The 23713-nt window shown below is 43.6% G+C and overlaps 1 protein-coding gene across 1 annotated transcript in view; it reads left to right on the top strand.

Annotated features, from left to right (window-relative positions):
- tiam1a (TIAM Rac1 associated GEF 1a) overlaps nucleotides 1-23713 on the top strand; it is a 51140-nt gene that overhangs the window by 13812 nt on the left and 13615 nt on the right. Inside the window, exons 2-17 of the mRNA XM_020097283.2 lie at nucleotides 1993-2093; nucleotides 3475-4127; nucleotides 4519-4799; nucleotides 5984-6256; nucleotides 6390-6618; nucleotides 7316-7488; nucleotides 7946-8170; nucleotides 9814-9999; nucleotides 12960-13106; nucleotides 13433-13507; nucleotides 16188-16358; nucleotides 17345-17449; nucleotides 18477-18558; nucleotides 18827-18913; nucleotides 21304-21516; nucleotides 22658-22791. Of these exons, the coding sequence (XP_019952842.2) occupies nucleotides 3482-4127; nucleotides 4519-4799; nucleotides 5984-6256; nucleotides 6390-6618; nucleotides 7316-7488; nucleotides 7946-8170; nucleotides 9814-9999; nucleotides 12960-13106; nucleotides 13433-13507; nucleotides 16188-16358; nucleotides 17345-17449; nucleotides 18477-18558; nucleotides 18827-18913; nucleotides 21304-21516; nucleotides 22658-22791 (3027 nt within the window). The 5' untranslated portion in view covers nucleotides 1993-2093; nucleotides 3475-3481. The remainder of the gene's footprint in view (nucleotides 1-1992; nucleotides 2094-3474; nucleotides 4128-4518; nucleotides 4800-5983; nucleotides 6257-6389; nucleotides 6619-7315; nucleotides 7489-7945; nucleotides 8171-9813; nucleotides 10000-12959; nucleotides 13107-13432; nucleotides 13508-16187; nucleotides 16359-17344; nucleotides 17450-18476; nucleotides 18559-18826; nucleotides 18914-21303; nucleotides 21517-22657; nucleotides 22792-23713) is intronic.

Here is a 23713-nt window from a genome sequence, read left to right as displayed (position 1 = left end):
CTCCAAATCAAATATCCAGCACCTGTCGAGCATTGTGTGAGGATGCTAATGTGTGTGTTGTGTGGGGGGTGGGGGGTGGGGGGTGGGTGTGCAGCATGTGGGATGAGATAAATCTCATCAGGCCAGAAGGGATGGAGAATGGAAGACGGATGAGAAATAAAGATTGAAGAGGAGGAAGAGGAGGAGAAGTATCAGGGTCAAGTTTAGCTTATGTAACTGTTTCCCACAGCAGGGGTGAAATGCTGCATTGGCTAAGTTTGATCACACACAAACACGCACACACTCACAGACACACACACTCGCACGGTGCAATGTCAGAGCTGACCTCGGAAAAATGTGCTGTTTATGGTTTCCATGCATTTTTATCTTCAGCGCTTCTCTTGTTGTTATTTCCTCTCGTCCTCATCTGAACTCTCATGCCTGAGAACAAATCAACAATGTTTTCTGATTATTATCAATAATAATGTAACGGAGCGATCTGAGTTCTTATAATTATAATTATTATATATATGTTTTTGTTTTTCTCTCATGCAAAACGGAACATTGTTAAAAACAACAACAACAGAGCACCAAGCGTTAAACTAAACAATGGCTGCTGTCATCAGTCAGTTGGGTCAAAATAACGTTATAATTATAACAAACACTTCAGATCCTTGGGAACAAAGTGGTTATGCTCTTAAAAAAAATGACGTCAGATGTTAAACCAGATGTGAAATATTGAAACAGGCCAACTTCTACTTTACAACAGTTTATCACTTCCGCCAAGGAGGTTATGTTTCCAAGAATAATTAATGGATCTTGATGAAGGAACTGATTATACTAATAATACTGCATTTTATTTTTTACAGCACGTTTCATACATAAAATGCAGCTCGAAGTGCTTTACAATAAAATCGAAGACATGAAATAAGAAAGATCAATAAAACAAAGACTAAGAACATAAAACTAGCAAAAGGTATAAAAAGATATCTATGAGTGGGTGAAATCTGGAGCAGCTCGAGGTATGAGCTCCAACGCCATGCTAGTTTCTTTTTTTTTTTTCTACATATGTTTCTCTTACATTACTTTCCTATTTTAAAAACCTGTTTTCAAACCAATCTGAAAAGTTTTTGCAGCGGCCAGTTTCCCAGCTAAAGTGCTAAATGTCGATGTTAGGCAAGTGAGAAGGATCACACATACAAATTAAATTTTTCTCTGCATGTGAACAGAAAATATGTGCAAATCTACACTCAGGCGAGGCATGCTAGTGCTTGCATACCTTCACACTATACATAGCACATTATGGAAATCATGGTCTACTCTAAGCAGCTCAGGGCTGGTATTAGAGAAAATTAGGTCGTGTTGGCAAGGATCATTTAATTGAGTCTTAAGCAGAAAATCATACTCCATGGCAGCTTTCATCTTCTGTCATTTCAGCATGTGTGTGTGTGTGTGTGTGTGTGTGTGTGTGTGTGTGTGTGTGTGTGTGTGTGTGTGTGCACACACCTCTTTGTCTGCAGGGGAACAAGGGGTGTTTTCCCAAAATGTTTTGTGCACATGTCTGTACACGCCTGCACGGTTTTCTCGTTGCCAATGAGTTTCAGGGAGCAGTTCAAAGATAATACGGTTGTTTGTGAGTTTTTTGTTGTTTCCCCTGTCGGGCTCAGAAGATTGCTTTGTGCTCTGTGCTTCTGATCATCTGTGAGTTTGTGTGCAGGTTTTATGCATTTAAATACGTATTTCTTGTTCTTTACGTTGCCATTATCTCAGCACCGTCACTGTCCGCAGAATCCCTTACTCCCTTTCATACGATCCCTCATCCCTTCTCTGGTGCACTTTACTCTCAGCCTCTCTCCACCTGCCTCATGTCAGGCACCTGGCAGATGCAATCGTTTCAGAAGTACGTTCTCGTCTTCCGTCTCCTCCTCTGTGTGTTTGACACGTCGGGTCACTTTGAAGTCGTGAGAGTTCTGCACTGAAACACCTCCCTTCCTCTTTTCTTGTTCATCTCAGGGCACACCCACTCCACCGTTTGAGGATGTGCAGAGGGTCATGCGGTCGGTGAAAGACGACACCACAACGATGAGAGGATGCTGGTGATGCTTTAACCACAGGTAGACACAAAAATAGCTGCAGCAGTTTTATTTTGTCTTGCATTGTTCACAATTTGTTCACGTATCATATTTTAATATAATTCATGGATTTGTTTGTTTGGATTCACTTAAAACAGGTTTTTGTCTCTGAGAGGATTTTTTGTCTACACTGAGAACCTGGTGGTGTAGCTTTGATTTCGTGTGATTCACAGTCGAGCAAACATTCTGACAGCAGTTGACTCAGCAGCTCTTATGTAACGCAGAGCATGAGGCAAAGCTGAGATAACTTAACGATCAACAAAATGCACTGCAGAGGCCCCTGCACCCGTTGTTGCTTCAGCCAAGATAATAAGTGTTCCTGAATGTGTAGATCCAAAAGTCCAGACAGCGACAAAGACTTTTAAATGACCTAAATTTTAAATGCGAGGAAAGAACAAAGTTACTATTCCAACTTTTAAAAGTCCCTGAAAGCTGGGTGGGATTTTGATGCATTCTGAGTACTTAAATGGAACAAAACCACAAAACCACAAAACCTTTAGGGACCCTCTCTGAGATGTTAGTCGTGTCTATGCTCAAAATGAAAATTGTATTCATTTTTTTTTACTGTGATTTCCGAAGCAAATTCCCGAGTGTCCAGGTCAGTTAAAGTAGCCACAAACAGACGAGGGAATTTCCACCCCAACTCTGGAAACCTGACCCCTCTCATTTGTCTGACGGCTCCGTCCCTACAAAGGACTCCCAGAGATCCTGGATACCCTTGATACACCATCATTAGTCAATGGGACATCAAAGTCCGTGATTGACCTGCTCATAATTTGAATCTCAAAGCTGACATCATTCTTTGTTCAGAGGGCAGGAGGATGTCTGAAATGTTTTTGACAACCTGTAGGTTGGTTTACAAGATTGAGAGCAGGTCATTAATTTCAAATGAAGCGAACTAAGAGACTTCCTTTTTTGTTTTTGAACAAATACTAAAATTAGAGTTTCCAGTTCTTTAACATGCGTACCCAGTTTTTCTTTAACAAAACCTGCTTCACAGAATTGCAGCAAATATCCGATAGAAGTCTAAGAATCAGACAAATGCACAAATTAAAATTGTCACACACAGTGATAATTTGATAGTTCTCCAGAATGATGCTCACCTGTAAAGAGCTCCACTGTCACAGCAATTCTTTTTTTAAGAAGATTGCTTTTGCGTTCTCATTACGTTGCCTTGGAATGAGGATGAGGAACTTTATAAGCAGAAATGTTCATGTGGCTCAAGACAAGTTATAAAACAACTAAATCCCTTTTTCACAAACTTAAAACAAGTAATGGTCTACATTCATAATAATCATTTATGATAATGATTTTTTTTTTTGGATGTCTATGTTTCACAGAAACCTCTTTTTTTAATCTGCAGTTGAATCATGGGAAACGCGGAGAGTCAGAATGGGGACCGTGGTTTCTATGGCGATGTGACGGGACCACTCTCCCGTAAGCACACGTCCCGCTCGCTCCGTCTCTCCAGCAAGCAGCCGATCACCCGCCGCTCCCGACACTCCTCTTCAGTGAAGCAGGAGCACAGAAACTCTGAAGCTTCAACTCGCTCCTCCAGCACTCCCAGCATCCCACAGTCGTTAGCAGAGAACGGACTGGAACCTTTCAACGCCACGGATGAGTTCGGAGAGTTCGGCATCAACCCTCACTGGACGCAACGCGTTGCCATGACAATGAGGCCTGAGTCCTATCAGCAAGATGATGACCCGCTTGCCACACCAACTCCTGAAACCTCAGAGGCGGACACCATCGCTCAGGATGGAGGAGAGGACTCCACGGGAGAGGGGGAGGGAGACGCTGCGGGAGAGGAGAGGTACCTCCAGCGGATGACCGAGGGCCCCCGAGAGGGAGGCAGTTTTAAAAAGAAGCGCTCGAAGTCTGCGGACATGTGGAGGGACGACAGCCTGGAGTTCTCTATGTCTGACCTGAGCCAGGAGCACCTGACCAGCACTGAGGAGATCATAGATGGAGGAGAAGAGGAGGAGGAGGAGGAGCAGTTCACACGCCCCAGTGCAGGTGAGGATGGTAAACACATTTGGAGCACACATAAAGGTGAAAGAAATCACAGAGTGTAGGAAAGAAATCATTTGAAAAAGTCGACTGATTGAAGGTTATCTGCCGTCCATCAGCTGCAGCGTGGTTCAGTTGATGATGGGTTTGTTAGTGTAGCTGCTGCGGTGCAGGAGCTGCAGCATGACAGCAGGACGTAGAGCTGGTAACATATCTGCTGAAGGTATGACAGTGCCCCAGGGGGTCGGCCAGTAAAGTATGGGCTTGGTACGCACACACACACACACACGTGGTGAAGGGTAATTTAACCGTCAAACGTGAAACATAAACAATAATCAAAATAAACAACCTCAAAATACACACACTGCCCTGCAATAACCACCTGTGTTCATTTCAGGCTCCGCTGAAAGAGCATCGTCTCTGGACCATCTGTGCAGCCAGCAGAGTCCCGGCCTCAGGGGGCCGAGGAGCCGCTACCCTAAAAACCGGAGAGAGGCTGATTGTGACGGAGATGGAGAGGAGGGGTTGATGTCTCCGACCGAGGAGGATGTCGGCGGCTATGGAGCGTTCACGCTTCCTTGCCGACGGTCCCACTGCCTGTCCGAGGGCTTGGGAGGCCTCGGCATGCCGGCGGCACCGTGCCCTGCTTTCCAGGGACGTCGTGCACAAACTACCCAGGTTGGCTCGCGTTTCATCAAATGAGTACACAAAGCAGATGAACCCAAGATCAGATTACGAGTCTTTTTCTTCTGTCTCCGTCCTGAAACATAGACCCCTACATGTAGAAAGAGGACCTTGTTTACGAGTAGTATCCAGGAAGTTCAGGCGGTTCACAGGCCTGACAGACAACACCAGTCAATCCACCAATTAACATTTTGTTGACAACAGACATTTCCTGTGTGTGCTCATACTCAGCAGTTGTGTGTGTGTATATTTTCATAGTGGGGAATTAAAGAAGTCAGAGACAAAGTCACTGCGGGGCTACTTGTCTAACGATGGCCTGGTTTCTCCATTCCCCCTCCAGGAATGAAAGCAATAAAGCATGATATCTTCCCTGCCTCATTCACCAACCACTCACACACTGTAAATACACACAGACAGGGACACTTGGATCATAATTTACAGGCTTATCTTACAAAAGCAGATTCACTCAAAGGGTAAAAGAGAAAGAAGCTGTGATGTTGCACCAATAATCCAGTTAATATGAGATTCAATGGACCAAAACAAAACCACATCAGGAGAATTAAGAATTCAAATATGCTTTCAATAATTTCCATGTGTCATTGTTTAAAAAAAGAAAAAAAAAAGTTGGAAAATAAAGAAGGAAGTGCGGAAATAGGAAACCAGGCTTTTGTTTCAACTCATTCCCAGAACCTCCAAGCGCCCTTGGATAGCGGTGCACCCTAAGTGCTCATTATAAATTCATCTAGCCAGGCTGGGGGGGGTTGTTCTACGGGATATAAATAGATCGACAACACGGCAAAACAAAGAACAGAAGGAGGCTGTGTTTGGTGAAGGAAAAGTGTGAAAGCACAGCAAACCCCCAGCTCGAAGTGGAAAGTCTCCATGTTGCAGGAATGCACGGCTAAATATGTGCACAAACAGGCACCTACAAACATAGACCCAGAGACTCCTCGTGTAGTATGAGCTGTCAGGTTGATTCCTGCAACTGGAGTGAAATGACCTCTTGTATTATGACCTCTCCCACACTGACATGATTGGTCATTCATGCAGTGCTCACTATAGATCACTGTTACGTTTATCTGAAGTTTCACTCATGCATGTTTTTCCATCCAAATATATCAGAATCGGTACATTAATTAAAAATCCACGAGTTAACCTGTTGTACGTTTGGCCGACAGGACATCTCTGCTGTTTTGGGCGAAGGAAGCGAGTATGGCGACAGTGGCATTGATGGCGTCACCACGGAGATAGACGGGGACGGAGAGCTGGTGTCGCGGCGCTGTAAGGCCATGTCGGCCTCTTTCTCAGTTTACTCGGCTGCCGAGAGCAGCGTCTTCAACGGCAGCGACAGCGGAAGCAGCAGCGCCGGAGGAGGGGAGGGAAGAGGTGGCGAAGGAGGAAGGGGAGGAGTGTACGAGAATTTCCGGAAGGAGCTGGACAATCAGGCCTGGGTTAGTTACTGTTTGTATGTGTGTGAATCTCACTAACCGTAAGTTGGATAATTGCGTCTAAAAGCTAAATGACATGTCCTGAACATGCTTTTCTCTTTCTAATCCCTTCATCTTTCAACGACCCTCTCATCAGACACCGGGTCGGGACTGCACGGAGGAGGCTGGCTCCGCTGTGAGCGATGAGCAGAGCAGCGGCACTCTCAGCAACGCGTATCCATCGGACACTCTGACCGGCTGTGCACAAGGCACGGTCAGGAAAGCAGGAGCTCTGGCCGTGAAGAACTTCTTGGTTCACAAGAAAAACAAGAAGGTGGAACCTGCAACGAGGCGCAAGTGGAAACAGTACTGGGTTTCTCTGAAAGGTGCAGAGACTCATGTGTTTCTGTTGGAGATGTGTTTTCTGTTTGTTTATCTGATAATTTTTAAAAGGAGAGTTGACAGAAAGTTTGGAGCAGCAGGTTTCCATCCAGATTCAAACTGAAGACAATGTGATTACACGGTGTTGAGCGCATCAGGCCCTGACACCATCACAGCCCTCGTCATGACCTCTCAGATGTTCTCCATGCACTTAAATGCTTCTGCATCCAAAACCAAACCAATCGAAAATGTACTTCCTACCAATATCTTTATTTTCTATCAGATCCAAGTATTTGAGAAAAAACATTGAATCTACACCAAAATCCTGCAGCTGTAATGTTGCATCCAGATAAACATCTTGACCCGACCTGTCTAATCTCTCACTCCATCCATCCTGTTAGACTGTAATCACATTTTAACACAGTCCGTGCCCTTGGTTGTCGCCTCTGCTGTCCGATCTCACCCTCTCTTGTCTGGCCTCACATTGCTTTTCCTCGGCCTCATCTCAATTTAATTTTACGGCGATGCCGTATCTAATCCAATCTCGTACTCTCAAAATGCAGTTGCGGAATCTGCAGCTGCATTCCTGCGTCTCCCTCCTGTCCCACAGACCCATCCCCCTAAAAATAAATACAATAAATGGAATAAATTCATTTAACAGAATTTCTTTTCCCTCTGTTTGTATTTTCCGTTGTCTTCAAGGCTGCACCCTTTTCCTGTACGACTCGGACGGCCGCTCGGGTATCGACCATAACAGCGTTCCCAAACACTCGCTGTGGGTGGAGAACAGCATCGTACAGGCCGTACCTGAACATCCCAAGAAAGATTTCGTCTTCTGCCTCAGCAACTCAGTGGGGGATGCATTCCTCTTCCAGGTGAGAGAGACACAGGAATTTAAAACATGGCTGTGACACAACAGTTTATTTCCTTTTAAATCAGAGGTGCTCAAACCAACGGTTACAGCTCAAAGTCTAATAAATAATTTCCACAATAATTTCTCCTCAGGGACTTTTGCATGCTTTTGTGTGTGTGTGTGTGTGTGTGTTTGTGTGTGTGTGTGTGTGTAATGTACATGACATTTAGCCATGTGGGCGATAAGCTGGTCCTGTGTCCATGTGTTTGTTTTGTATGTGACATGTTTAAAGGCCACACTGTCAAGCTGTGACAGTGATCCACCACTGGGACCATTGTGTAATATTTAAAATGTCTCTAATTATATTCATGGCATCTGTCCACAGTGACATTCAGTCAAACAAAGAGAAGATGAAAGATGAAATGATGATGAGATTAAAGGGTAATGTTGTGATTTTCCGTCCCTCTCTGCTGTGACAGACGTCCGGCCAGACAGAGCTGGAGAACTGGATCACGGCGATCCACTCCGCATGCGCCGCCGTTCTCGCTCGGCAGCATCACAGGGAGGACACGGTGCGACTGCTGAGAACCGAAGTCCGCAAGCTGGAGCAGAAGATCGACATGGACGAGAAGATGAAGAAGATGGGAGACATGCAGCTGTCCACCGTCACAGATGGCAAGAAGAGGAAGACCATACTGGAGCAGGTATGGAGTTCAAGAACCAGTCAAATACATAAAGTGTTTTACTCGGTAATTATATTCAGGATGAAAAACAAAGAAATACACACCAGACACAACAGGAAGTTATCAAAAGGTCTTTTTCTTACTATTAAACTGCAAATACTGAGTCACATGTGAAGCTGCTATAAACCAGGTTTGTGATCTCATGTGATGAGCTCTACCACTGATTGTCTTTAGCTTCCACACGACTTAAGAGAAAACACCTCAGGGTCTCTACTGATGCACATCGCTGTACCTTTGAACTGCACTAATGCTCTCACATGCTGAAAACTGCAATAAATCATCTTTCCTGTGTGGCGTCATCCAGACAAAATGTTCTTAGGGAGCGCTTGCACCGACAGATGTTTTCAGATTTTCCCGACTGGTGCTCATTTACAAACACATGCAAGTGCATGAGTGCAGAACGCAGAATATTCACAACACATGTTGGAGCACACATGCGCTGCACACACCAGCAGGCAGGTGAACCTGACATATTTCTCTAATTTGCTAATATTTAACTGCTGTTTTGAAACAAGTCACAGCTGTTCCAGGATCAGGTTTGTTCACTTTCGGCGGAACATTGCGTGTGGCTTTATTCTATAACTCCATGCATGTCTGGAGCTGCTGCTGAATGTTAAAGCAGAACTGCATTTACACTTTGCAATGGAGCAGAAGAATTGCTTACAGACAATGGGCCTCCCTGTGTGAAGCTCTGAACCTTTGTGTGGGATTTGGATGAGAGTCAAGTTTGAGGAGCACAAATCCACATTACATAGAATCCTTCAACCTGAGTCTTCAATGACTGACAGCGATATTCTGATATGAACCCAAATGAGACAATAGTCTGAATAAAACACTTCCACATAAGCAGCATTTTTCCTCTTGATGTGAATAAGATCAGTAGAGCACCACCTCCGTCATGGCCAAATAGTCCCCCCCTGTAAAACCTCTTGTGAATTCACTAGATAGAGATTTTCTTTTGGACCTGCACTAAATACACATTAACACATAGATATCAGTTCTCGAAATATAGATATTTTCATCAGGTTCCATTAATTATTATCAGAACTACTTATTGCATCTCTGTGTGACCTCTTGCAAGAGTTTTCATGGACCCTTTGTTGTCTGGGACCAGATATATCGAGAAAATGAGTTTACATCAGAAGACAGCCCTGTGATCCATGTTAAATTCAACATGCAGGGAAAGAGCTTCTGTATAAAATTTGTATTAAGTCGTGAAACAAATGGGTGAAGGCAGGAACCAGTGCAAATTGAATCTAGGTTGTGTTACATGGTGAGTGTGAGTGTTTCTGCATCCCACAGTCCACCATGTGATACATTGCACATAGCACAACAGGTCGGCGACTGGTGGGGGTTGTGTTGGTGAGTAATACCTCTCCACAGGGGCTTCAGCACGCCCACATCATCCTCCTGAAACAACCGAATCACCATGGAACACAGTGATCTTTTATGCATATATTTTTAAAAACCCTTTTCTTCTCTCCTGTGGTTTTCATCTCTGGCCTTCCCAGGGATAAATGTGGATCTAATCAGCAAAGTTTGCTCATGTTACATAACCACATATCCACCCCTCTCACTGTTTTTCACACGTCTCCCTCCGTCAGATCTTCTTGTGGGAGCAGAACTTGGAGCGGTTTCACATGGATCTGTTCCGCTGCCGCTGCTACCTGGCCAGTCTGCAGGGCGGCGAGCCCCCCAACCCCAAACGCCTACTGGGCTTCGCGTCACGTCCCACCAAGCTGGCCATGGGACGACTGGGCATCTTCTCCGTATCTTCCTTCCATGCACTGGTATGAATTCCTATACAACCACTTCCATTCATGCACACACTTTAACTCATTCCACAACTTGCTGCCATTATATTCTTAAACCTTATCGAAGCTCTCTTAATCCAAAACTCAAACTCGGTCTCACGGGTCTCTACATGTTCCAGTAGGAATTGCGTGAGAGGTTCACAATTGCCCACTCTCAATACCAGCCCAGCTTGGAGAGTGGGTGTGTTTATCTGGGTGTCGGAGAGAGCGACTTGTCACTGACGCCTACTGAAAGCAAGGATTTCTGCATGCCTGACAAATGTGCAAACTACCAGACACTGTATGTAGCCTTAAGTTAAAACATATTATATCTGAACATGCATGAAGAAAGGACAGGGAACATATAACAGCCACATATCAGCTTCGAACATTGGCCAAAAGGTTTTATGTTGTATGTTGGATGAAACACTATAATCTGTCCACCCAAAGTAGAACACGCTCCAGCTGCATGAATTGGCATTGCTGCGCAACCACAACAGAAACGATTCTGTCTCTTTGCTGCATTCTTTCCGTGGTTTTAGTTGGGTTGTAAAACTTCATATTTACATTTGATCCGTGTATTTTAAACGACCAAAACACTGTTCTCTCTCATTCACGAAGTTCAAATTCAATGATATGACAATTTAACTCCAGCTCAGACCTCAAACTAACCCTGATAGTATAATCCAAATAAAATAAAAACCTAATAAAACTGTCTTGCACTCGTCTTTTGATCCCATCCTCACGTGGCCTTTTAACTTCTCACAAAGGTACAAGGACATACAGAGGTATACTATGTACACAATGCACACATTCATATATATGCACCTGCAGACACTGTCCTCACCGTGCGACATTCAGGACATTCCCTTCACAAACTGACGGGAGATGACAACAAGGCATTCTGGACATTTGTTCTCTGTGACCGGTGCTGACGGCTGTAGCCTGTGGGTAAAAGCCACATGTCGTAACCTCGTGGGCTTTAAAAATGTACAGAATGACACAAGCACTGATGGAATGATCTATACGCTGCCGTTTATCATGTGAGCTCACACTCTCTGCCAAACATCAACAGAGCAGAGTCGTGGAAACTGTATCTCTGTGGTCCAGCTTCACAGGCAACAAGCTGGTTGTAGCAAACACACACAATCACACATCATAACATCACTGTGGTTTTTTTTTTCCAGCGATTGGTGGATCAATAAAAGCTCTGTTAGGAAGCTGCCATCCCTGAGGCACTTTCCCACAAACAGGCTTAATACTCTCTGCTCTGTTGCCCCCCCCCCACCCCTACCTCGTCCTCCTGCTGCACACACCTCCACTTCCTTTGTCTGTGTCTGTCTCATTCAGACTCTGCCTCCTTCTCTGCCACATTTTCCTTCCCACTAATTCTTTCTTCTCTATTCTCTCCTCTTTTTCTCAACCACTATCTATTTTTCGCTCCATGATAACCATCATGTCCCTTTATCGCCCACATTTTAGATTTTATTATTGAATTTGATAAATGAGTTTTAAGCACATTTTTGCCACATGTATGGATATAAAACTAGCACTGAGTAGAGACCAAGGCCCAACAATCATCGATATCAGTCTTACATATATCACACAATATTAAAAGGAAAAAAAGAAATCCCTGGATCCTTCCCTTGGTCCAGATCCACATCAAAATTTAATGGGTTCTTTCTTGGCCCAGTTCCCTTTCTTCTGCCAAGTTTCATGGAAGTCCATTCAATGATTTTTGCATAATCCAGCTGACAAACAAACAAGCAAACCAACAGACAGGGGCAAAAAAAAAACACGACCTCCTTGTTTAAGGTAAATAAACGACTATACAACAAAATTAAGAAGAGAAAGTCGTGATTAATTAAACTTGTTTTTTATGATAACCAACTAAATGATGTTTTTCTTCCTTTACTTGCTTCAGTAATTCTGTCTATTAATCAGTGTTGTTATCATCCATGTCCAAAAGAGACGCTGTAGTGAAATAGGCAGTTAAATGTCCTCTTGCGTGCAGCTCACATGAGACGAGTCTTGAAGACAATTTGACCTATTATCTTTGACGTGTGTGAGTCTCATGAGACTGGTGAGGAGACCAATGAGCCCACACAATTACATAACTATGGTATGTGCTCGTGTGCACGTACATGCCAGCATGTGCATTGAATTATGTGCGTTTGCACCATATAGTCAGTGAGTCAGAGCAGCTCATGGCCCAGTAGCTCAAAGTGAATTAACCCAGAAATGCCAGTAGTGGTTTCTCTGTGTTGTAGGTCAGAGGTGGGCGAGAGGTTGAAATTGTTCTAGATGTGCCAGTAGATACTGACAATGTGTGATTTTATGTCTTGGTGTGTTTATATCCCTCATGTGCATTTATGTCTGAATACAAGAAACGACTCATCGTACATATACTCATAATTTCCATGTAATTGCTTTTATTTTATTTATTCATTCTATCTTATTGTATTTTTGCAAAGCTGCATTGTATGTAGGGGTATAAATACATATTATTATAGTATTATTTGAACAGTACTTTACCATAAAAACACAGAGTAAGAACAAAATAAGTATTCAATTTCAAAAGTAATGAAAAATTCCCAATGGAGGTCAGCTAAGTAGTACTTTATTGCAATTAATCACATATGCAAGTATTTTACATTAATTTACTCCAATCAAATGTTTGTACTATAAAGTGTCTTAATTACCTAATAGATAATGAAATTGAGTGTAGACAATCGCACGCTGGACTCACGACCATTGAAATAAATCCAAATGAATGAAATAAGTAAAGTTTATTAACAGATATGGATCAGTGAGCAGCATGAATTACTCATATACGATAAATTACTCAGCCTGCCGCTCAGTTTCTCTTTGAACAACTATCATGTTGATCGTCCATAATTAAGGTTCCAATACTCTTCTGATTAAATTCATGCTTTGTGTTATCATCACCGTCACAGGTGGCGGCTCGGACAGAGTGCAGCATCCGGAGGAGAAACCAGGCGATGCCTCGAACCTTCAGCAAACGTCGAAGCCGGTTCTCCTCCCTGTGGGGGCTGGACACCACTTCCAAGAGGAAGAGCAAGGGCCATCCCTCCATTAACCAGGTCACCGCCATAGTAACACATCTGTGCTGCAAGAGTTCACCCAACGTAATGTTTAAAGTGGTAAAACTTTACGACAGTGGCTTTAGATAGAAACTGAAAGTGTGAGATGAATAAATGTAGGAACAGTTTGGAGACAAAGCAAGTTGACCATTAAACGTCCTTTTTACTTTAGATATTGGTTTTATTTGGAATGCAGACACTTAAGACATAATGCAGGTTTGAAAGTTCAGTAAATGTTCAGTGTTAAGTTCCTTCTAGTTGCAAATGAAATAGTGAGTATGATACATTCAGATGCAGCTGCGATGTTAAAAGCTAATGTTGTGCAGGTTTTCGTCGATGGGATGGAGTCCACAAAAAAACCCTTGGAGCGCATGTTCGAAGACTCCGTCAGTGAGAAATCTGTAAGTACTTCAACGTCTTTACTTCAAAATACAAGTAGACCATACGATTACACATTGTCTTCTCTTTTGCATTCGTCAGACAAAACTTTTAACTTCAACTTCTTTAAAATGGCTTTAAAACGTTCACAAGATTAATTGTAACCTCAAGTAAGCCAGGACTTCTTTTCCCTTTGTGTTCCTTGTCCATCCAATGACTAATGACACATCAAATACACAGAATGTTTGTATCTCCGCAGTGATTTTCTACCTAAGGCAAAGCACTAAGTTCCTCCTCCCTTTCTTAGTTTGGCATTGACTTCAGAGAACCAGAGCTCGTTTAGCTGCAGGCCGATTCCGTGTCATTGTTTTCCTTTCTCATCAGCCAACATAGAAATTACTGGGGCATCTGATGAACCCTTGTACTTGTATAATGGGTGATGGGCTTCTTAAGCCCCCGAGGCCTGAAACAACGCTGGATTTTTCCACCTCTTTTGACTGAGCCGACATCCTTTTGGTGCTCTGGTTCCTCAGTTGGTTGGTTATCTGGGGGAGGAAGCACAAAATCCCTGCACCCTTTTCCAGATCGGCGAGCATTCCTTTGAGGTCATTTTCAAGTTTTAATGTCTTCAGACGTCCACTTCTCTCCTCAGTTTCGAGTGAGAGGATGGAACAACCTTTTTTAATTTTCAGCAGCTGTTTCTCCTCCTGCAACATTCGTCAAACCGTTTGCTTCAGAAACCTTTGCATGAGTTCCACAGCTCTCTTTCTTATCGCTGGTGATGACTTGATTCTTACTGTATTCTCATTCCCGACCCTATCAAACACCATCTCCACATCAGCGTTGACACATTCCCATTTCTTGTCTCCATTCGCTCCGGGCAATTCCGACTCTATCAGCATCATTGGCTGTATCGACCGGAGGGTTATTCCTGTCTTCTAATCCTACTGAGACAAAATTGATCTGATATGTTCAGATCATTAGCTTTGTGATGCTTCAACAAATTATGCAGACGTTTGATACCGGGGGACCAGACGGTTTCCAACCATCTGTGCTCTCCCTCGGATCTGTCGAGCGGACTGCATTGTTCTGACGATTTCAAGTAAAATCTTCATAAAGAAAACCAGATTATCTAAGGCCACCACAGGACTGTAGTTTTCCAGTCAGGCCTTATACCGGGCTTGTTAAATGATGAATTTATGTGAACTGCGGGGAAAAATGGCCAATTACCCGTGGGCTGAGCAAGTACACGCAAGGCAGCTCCATATTTTATGAGAACTGGTAGAAGGATGCAGAGATGAGGGGGAGAGGGAATACAGGCCTGTGTCTGAACTCAGATAGAAGCAAACTTAACTAGCGCTAACCCGACTCCGACTGTGGAAGCCCCCCTGTGGCACCATGGGAGATTGATTTCCCTCCACCCACGCCCAACCATAGCTGGCAGGGTTTACAGTAAAGAAATGCATTTTGTAGGAAGTGAACTCAGTTTGTCGATGGAGCTGAAAATGCTGCATCAGTAACAAAGATTTCCTGCCGATGAGCATTTCCAGTGAGAGTCGTTCAAAATATTTGCATCCGATGGGCTTTAATTTTTGTGTTCGTTTTTCGGGGAACCCCACTGATGGCAAAAAAAGAGAATAAGAGAGAAGGAGATTTTGGTGAAGCGCCCACCCAGCAGAGGCATCCTGAAATGGCCAGGAGGGGAGCCAGATGGTGCTGAGCTGGGCTGGGGAGTTCAGGGAGTTGGGGGAGGTACTAGCTATGAGCCCCCCCCTGGTATGTGTTTGTCTGTGTTTTGTTTGTGCCTGTGAACATGTGCGATTGTTTGTGCATAAAAATACAAAAACTGTCTATATCAGCAATACAGCCAAATCAAAATGAATTTAAACAGGAACCACTCAGCCAGAGCGTTATCCGTCTGCAGATTGTGTTGCATGAATGGAGGATCTGGAGGAGGGAGATGATGGAGTGATGCACCAATAGAGGGGAAAGGGGCAACAGAAGGAGAGACAGTGATTAGTGGGGGGGGTGCGGGGACAGGGGCCTGAGAGAACAAACGTGGATGCTGCTGTTACTTGATAGCACTTGATAAGGTATCAGTGACAGACAGTGTGAGGTCGAGCAGAAGAGACGAGGCTGACATGGCCGCCAGATTGTCTGAGGTCACGCGGACGAACTGAAAGGTTGGACGGAATGCGCGCACATGCTCTACGTGTGAAGGTTCCGTTGCACATGTATGTAACACATACCCACACAGGGAGAAGATTCACAGCATCCAGAGGCTCTCATCAACAAGATGAATTAGATTTTGTTATCAGATATCCCGCTGCTGTCAGGCCACCAGCAGGTTCTAGTCTCATCGGTCCTCGCAAATCTGGTTTCTTTTGCAAGCAGGAAAATCAATAATGATGAATTAGAGGGATTTCTGCCCAATTTTAGCAAAACGATCTGTGTACCTCAGTCGGGGAGGTTATGGGTCATTGGTTTGTGTTTGGTTGGTTTGACTGTTTATTTTTTATAGGATTACACAAAAACTATTAAATACTTTTCACAGAAACTTGGTGGAAAGATGGGAGTGTGTGCAATTTGGTTGACGGTATGCCTTCTGCTTAGTGCCATTCTCGATTTTCTCACTGAGCACAAAAACAACTCATGATGCAAAAACCCTCAACTCATTCCTGTTTACGTTTGTGAACTTTTCAGAAGGAGACAGAGGCCTCGGTGAAGAGTCTTCCACAGCAGCAAGTCGACAGCTACATTTGGGTTCCCGATTACCTGACTCCCTCCTGGGTGTGTCTGCCAAACAATCAGCCTGTCCTGGCCATCATACCGCCTGGGGACACAGCGCTGGAAGTCCTCAGCACCATCTGCAAGGTGGGCTGCTACTGATAGCGACACACACGTCATATCAGTGGAGACTACGTCTTAGCTTTACGAGTGTGTTTCTGCGCAACACGCAGGTTGATGATTACAGAACATTTTACAGAATTTGGAATGACAGGTAAAGTGCAGCTCGTCTTCACACAGAGGCAGCTTTTAAAACTGGTGAGAATCGAGCAAATGATTCATTTTAACAGCTTCTAAAAACACATGAAGTCTTGAACATGTCTCACAAAAAACTGAACACAGCTCTGTTGAAACTGTTCAGAATAATGTACAGTAAGTGGTTTCTCACCATTAACAGTGTGTTGACGACCACATTCCTTTTAAAACATGGAAGAAAAGTATGTGAATGTGAAGCTTCTGGAAAGAACCTGAGGTGTAAAACTATGACGGGTATTTTCTCATAAAACATAAAGAACGACTGTGCAGATGTCACCTCATCTTAGTCCTTTGCTCACAATAAACACCGCGCGTCACTGTCACACACACACAACAGTCCTGTCAACTGTCGTTCCACTGCATCTCCTCTTTTCTCTAATTGGTCTCGCTCTAGAATAATGATGCCTAATGACACGTATACGTTCCACTTAAGGGTCTGTAGGAAAACAAGCTGATCAACGTGTGTGCGTGGGCGATCGTGTGCACGCGCGCCATAAACATGTGGAAAGGAACTGGAGCATCTAATTCATGCGCCCTGTGTGGTACATGTATGCAGATATATGTGGGTTACATACATGAGTTCATACATGTAGGACGTTCTCCTTGTCTCAGTGGATGTCATGATGTATAGAGTGTGGTAAAGAAAACAGTGTTTTGATAGTTGAGATTATAATTCGTCATCGTGTGATGACAGGGTTGGCGTTAAAATCACAAGTTCGGGTTAAATGGCATCGATTAGAGTGATTATGTCTTGAATTCTGCGAAGCAGCATTTTAATTTGTGTTTCTTCTCGTTTCTCTTCCGTCTTGTTCCCACAGAACCATAAGATAGACCGATCCAGCCACTACCTACGTTTGAAAGTGTGGGTTGACAACAAAATGCTCTTCTTTGTTCCTCAGCTTGAAGATGACGTCTCAGATCTGGTGAGGAAAATGCACAATTAAGGTCTGTGGTGATAGATTGTGACATAATGGAGTAAATATCCAGGTTTTCGGAGCCTGGACGACCATGAAACGACAATATCAAGTAATCAGACATGAATATAGTAACAGGGTTTCCTCCAGGTGCTAAAAAGTCTTAATCTGAATTTTTATCATTTGACAATTAAAATAAATGTTAATTTTTTTTTTTTTTTTTAGTATAACAGTCTCAGCTGAGACTCCAATATTGCATTTGGAATTCGGGGTCACCACCTCATCATTAATTCATTTTCATTTCATATCTGGCAGAAATGGATGCAAGCTTGTGCATGTTTTATGATTTGGCTGCAGATTTGAGCTTGCAATGCATACAAAATTCCCTGAATGCAAAAGACACTTCATCGCATATATGCTATAAATTATGCAAAACATCATCCCGACTATATTGTGTGCACTTTGATCTGTGCAGGTTTGTAATGTTTCTTTTTATTCACATAAACAATCCGTCATTGCAATAAAACATTTTTTTTTTTAAAACCTCACCTCCACATTAATCGGCCACCGTGAACCCAGAAAGGAATTCTCAGTGTGACGCTGCTGTGTAGGTGGTTCGCTGAACTCTTCTTCTCAAAGAACAATCACTGTATTTTCCTCAAGAGCTCTTTTATCCTCCTGCTTTGATCAGCGGCTCATTCCACCCTCTTTCATCCTCCGTGTATGATAGGACATTATTATTTTCTCCACACTGAAGCACATAACACACCGCGGACTTCTGTTACCGTCTGTTGCTTCATACACACAGCTGTGTCTCTGCTCTCGCCCACTGTGAGGTCTGACCCTCGTGTGTGCGCACCCACTCATTTTACAGACTCGACCTGGATTGTGACCCCACAACCTTCAAATGCAATTGCTCTGTTAAGGAGCCTGAATAATACATGACTGTCCGTCTTCACTGAGAGCGATAACATGACCTTGGCGCTGCTTTCCTTCTTTTTTTTGTCAATTAAGGATAATTTCCTTGTTTTTGCAGGTCTACAAAGAGATTGAGATTTGCCCCAAAACAACCAAGGTGATCCGTTTTGACAACGCAGAGTCCTGCACCATCGGATACGGTACGCTCAGACAATAGCCCCAATTTAAATCAGATTATCTCAGTTCCTGTCACACTCTTAAATCCGGTATCAAATTGATTTTGTAATGGGCTTCACTGAGTCATGCTCAGTTAATGACTGAAGGGGGGACGACCCAGGCTGAGTATCTTAAGTGGATCTAATTGCGCTGTAGTTATGCTGCAGCAGTGCACACTGTCAAAATGCGATACTTCAAAGAGGTGTAAAGGAATTAATGACTGAATCTCTTTTTTTGCATCTGATTCTGTAGGTTTTTCTGTGGCGGTCATAGATGAAGATGGGACGCAGCAGCTCCACATTACAGAGGTGAAAGCAGGAGGACTGGCCTCAGCCAAAGGTAGATAATCCTTTACCAAACCTTAGAGGTGTCACTTCTCTACATGCAGTATCCTGACAGCTGATATTCAGAAACAGCTGAATCTGAGAGCAGCAACAACAGTGGAAATGTAAGGAATATGTGAGAACTGGGAACAGGCGGTATTTCTTTCCCGAGTTGACATTTCACACATATCACTCAAGCACCTGACCTGGGAACCACCTGATCCCACATGACATCTTATCAGCGCCGCTTTGTGTGACTGCATCGCATCAGTTACCGAACCAGCACAGCAACATTTCCATGGTTTGAGAGAGACGCCTGGTGGCTCAGAACAGAGGAGAGAAAAGAGAATGCAAACTTGTGACGAGAAACGTTGGCTTACGCAATCAGTACTAACTTAGAAATGTAGCCAACATCCATGCTGTAATGTTTCTGTTTTAAATTAGCACGTCAGTTATAATCTCCTTCTATTCTAAGACACATTTCACATGACCATTCACGTACACCAGACGTTTGTAGTCCAGTCATGACTGAGAAGAAACAATCAGGAAGAACGTGCAGCTGACGGCGTCATCTCTGCCCAGAACTGCCTCGTTCCTTTTTTAAAAACTACAGCAGGGCCAGTAACGTTTTTATACTTCTACATTTTAGTAAAACCTAGCAACAGTGGTGCATTTTGAAAATATAAATTACCACAATAGCGAGGACGTAGTCGTAGTGAACAGATAGATTATTGGCAGCCAGTGACGACCTCTAACATCAGTATGTCAACATGATATGAACCAGCAACTACAGAAATAAAACAAGGCTAAGTAAAACTCAATTGTCTTTTATTTAGTGAATGTAAAAATACTTATTTCACCTTATCCTATACGTAGGCTGATGATCAGTGGCTTTTTTTAAAACAGAGATGTCCCAAAACCAAGGATTGCTTCAGAGATTTGAATCTATGGTTTGTTTTTCCTTCCTGAGAGAAAAGACAGAAACTATCCCTCCATTGTCTGCCTCATTGTCTGCCTCTGAAATGCTGTGGGTCCAGAGATTAACCCCCATTCACAGCTCCTGAACTCACCCAGAGACACCTAATGGGTTTGAGAAACACACGGCAGCTCTGTAGATACAACTCTAATGTATAGAAAATAACACACCCCCATTTACTGCGCCCCCAGCGTCACACCAAGGTTACTCAAGTGTGAGATTGTGTCCACGAGTGTATTAGCGATCTAAAAAGCTGCTAGCGTAGCACGCTGCCATCAGCCAGAGGACAGAGCTGACTTTCTGTCTCCACAGGCTGGAGATGGAAACGGTTTGTGGCATCCAAACAACACAATCCACGTTTCTGGAAATATTATACTATATGTTGCTGAATCACAGAATTAGGTTTGTCAGGCACAACATTAGTGGGATGAGCCAGTGTGTGTGTGTGCATGTGTTTTACTATAAAAGAGGAGGATGAATGGGGTGTGCGAGATCGAGCTTCAATTTCTGCAGGGGATACTACGCAGAAACCAGGCCAACGACTGGACAAGGAGCCCCAAAGGCTCTTTGCTCAATCTCTTTTTCTCTTTCCCACTGCTCCCCCTCCCCCTTATGCAAGCACACGCACACACACACACTCACACACACACATGCACACAGCCATATATGTCCAGAGGCGTTATCTCTCTCTCTGTCCAATAAAGACTCTGCTACAGCTGACATTTCACATCCCAGACAACTAGGTCATAACTTAGGGCTAAATTGTGTGTCTGTGGACGTAACTGTGTGTGTGTGTGTGTGTGTGTGTGTGTGTGTGTGTGTGTGTGTGTGTGTGTGTGTGTGTGTGTGTGCTTGTTTATTGCTGCATCCAGTGCATTATGAAAGTCATATTACAGTAGATGATATAAAAGAAGACGCTAAAGTCAGTCTCTGTAGTGAGGTGAGCGCACCGCCGCCAGAGAGTCTAAACAGCTGTCACAACCAATCAGGTCTACTGGGCGAGGCTAACTGCTAATTGGACGCCCAATTGAGCGCTAATTTTCGATTAACGGAGGCAGGCACAGGTGGTCGAGGGGAGCTCGAGAAAAAAAAACCTCAATCCGAAGCTGCGTTCTGAGGAAGTTCAAGGTTTCTTTGTCGTATACAACGCTACTAAAGATTATATATGTTGTGACAGGGACGGGAATAGACAGGCATGGCACCCTCCTCCTTAAACACATCCAGTCTTGTTAAATCAGTTTAAGCCTGGAGCGAAACAAGCATGCAAGGATGCATTTTTTATGTATTGGAACACATTAGGCATGATTAGCCACAGTATGGCACTAACGTTGTGTTTGTGTGGATCTTGTGTACACATTACTCTTTCTACCTACACAAGATGATTTTTACATTTCTCACTCTCTCTGTTTTATCTTTTCATTATCTCCCAGGTTTGAAAGCAGGGGATGAGATCCTGTTGCTCAACGGTAAACCCGCATCTGCCCTCCAGATGGATGATATGAGGGCTGCGTTTGTGAACCAAGCGTTGACCTTGTGCGTCAGCACCCTGCCCCAGCTGGACCCTCGGGTGCTGTGCTCCGTTCCACCGCGGCGCTCTGATGGGGAACAGGACCCGGCCACAGACATATTCTCCCAGAGCCAGGGTAACGCTTCCTGTTTTCATAAGTTGTTGTTGTTATTGAACAATGATGAGTTTCACAGTGACAAATGCAGTGAGCTTCTTTGACAATTCTTAAATTATAAGTTTGATCTGTTGTGGGTCATCACTTCCAGCATGAAGAGTAGATATTTACCCAACAAAGACCTGAAAAGATTTTTCTCCTGTATTTAAAATCAGATGAGCATTATTCACTATCCGTACTGGTTCTTGCAACAGTTGGATCAGAACCTGACATTGCATAATTCCCTTGTCCATTCAGTTTTTATCCTTGTTATTCACCCTGTATGATCACAAACCCTCGAAATCCCAAGTTTGTGCTTCTCAAAAAGAGAAAACGCAGCTCATGATGTATCTTTTCAAGCATAGAAGGTGAAGAGGGTGATTTGCTAATTATGCATGGATGCCGTCTTGTGAGCAACCTGCAGGCAGCCGCCAGCTTCACTCTGACCTCCTCTTTTTATCTGTGCAAGGGCACTATTTGTATTCCTTATAAATTGGGTCTTGCAGTGTGCAGGCTGACAAGCTGGCATTGTTTATACAGGGACTCAGAGGAGTATGAATATTAATAGGAATCGTTCAGCAGTGTGGGGCTGTCATTGTGTAGGATGCCGAACGCAAAAGGGTCAGATGGGGAGTAAAAAAAAAAAACACTTCAGCAGACAGATGGAGGTTATCCATGATATCATGCTCAAGAAGAGAAGCTGCACAAAAGATGTCGTCAGCACAGGGGAGACAAAGTGGAAATATCCAATTTCACGATGCAGTCGTAGAAGAAAGGCTGAGGATTATAGAGGGTTTACATTACTAACACAAGGAGGACGCTGTTAAATCACATGTAACATGGAGGAAGGTGAAGAAAGAAATATCTTACGTTAGTGATGCATACCTGCAGGTTTACTGTTTTATCAAACAAGTACCTGCATCCAGAGGTGTAACTGCAAATTCATATTTCTTTATCACAATTAAATGAGGAACTGCAGAGAGTCTTATGAATTAGAGCAGGTCGAGATGTGGCTTTAACAAACAGAGCCGTAACTGAGAACCTCCACATATTTAGCACACGCAGCTTCCGCAGTATGTGCACTCGCTCCCTTCTTAGCCGTTCTTTGTCTTTGTCTCTGCAGAGGACATCCTGGACGAAGTATCAGGTTTGACAGTGGAGAGCCCAGATGAGAGTTTGGAGGAAGGCCCTCAGCTGACCCTGCAGAGCCCCCGAGATAATCAGGAAGACAAAACCTGCACAGGGGCTGGACAGAAGGTGGGACATGCAAAAGACACAACTTTATGTTGACACACCAAATCAAATATACAGCACCGCAGATGCAGCCGAGTGTACACACCTGACAGATGTGTTGTGGAGGAAGACAAAGACCAGCTGCTTTTGTGTGTGTGTTTGTGTGCATTGATATATTGATGTCTGTCTGCCTCCTGTTAGTTTTACTGCTACAAAAGACAAGCTGATCGACAATCATTTACATCGTGGATACACATTTGAACCAACATGTGCTTTATGAGCGTAGAAACCCTGTGGCCTATCTTAACCTAAATATTTCTTCAGCTGTGTCAGATGTTTGTGTGTCTCTCAATGTGTGTGTGTGTGTGTGTGCAGCATGAAGCCAAAAAGGGAGATTGTGTAAAAAGCTGTGAGATATTCAGCGGCAGTTTTTTGTGTAATACATTTGACCTTTTACACAAAGGCTCGGACAAGAAACACGATCGTGTAATTGGTCTCACACGCATGCAGCCATATTGCACGCACGCTCAACTGCTTTGGAGTTTGTGCATCGAAGTTAAACTTGATAATTTATGCAGTAATTTCTGTTGAATCTTGTAACATCAAGTTGTTTAATTCCACTAGATCCAGATTTTTATTTGGATCTGCACTAAATCGGTCCCCCTCAATAATGCCAGAATTTTTTTCCAACCAAGAATTATTCTCTGAGAAATCAACAGAAATGTAGAAAAATGTCCATCGACAATGTTAAAACAAGTGCAAAGGTTTTGGATCTGCACCAAACTGTAATGGTTTCATCCCTGACCCTCCTTCTACCAAGTTTCTCTGTAATCCACCAAGAAACGCGAACGAAAACATGAAAACGGATCAAACTCTTGAACTCATAAATCAGTAGTTATATGCACCTCTGACAACACATCACATGATTGCTCTTTGTAGCTTGTTC

Source organism: Paralichthys olivaceus, chromosome 15, assembly GCF_024713975.1.
Source record: "Paralichthys olivaceus isolate ysfri-2021 chromosome 15, ASM2471397v2, whole genome shotgun sequence".
NCBI lineage: Eukaryota > Metazoa > Chordata > Actinopteri > Pleuronectiformes > Paralichthyidae > Paralichthys > Paralichthys olivaceus.
Note: the sequence above shows the minus strand (reverse complement) of the source record. Positions and strands in the feature narration are given on the sequence as shown.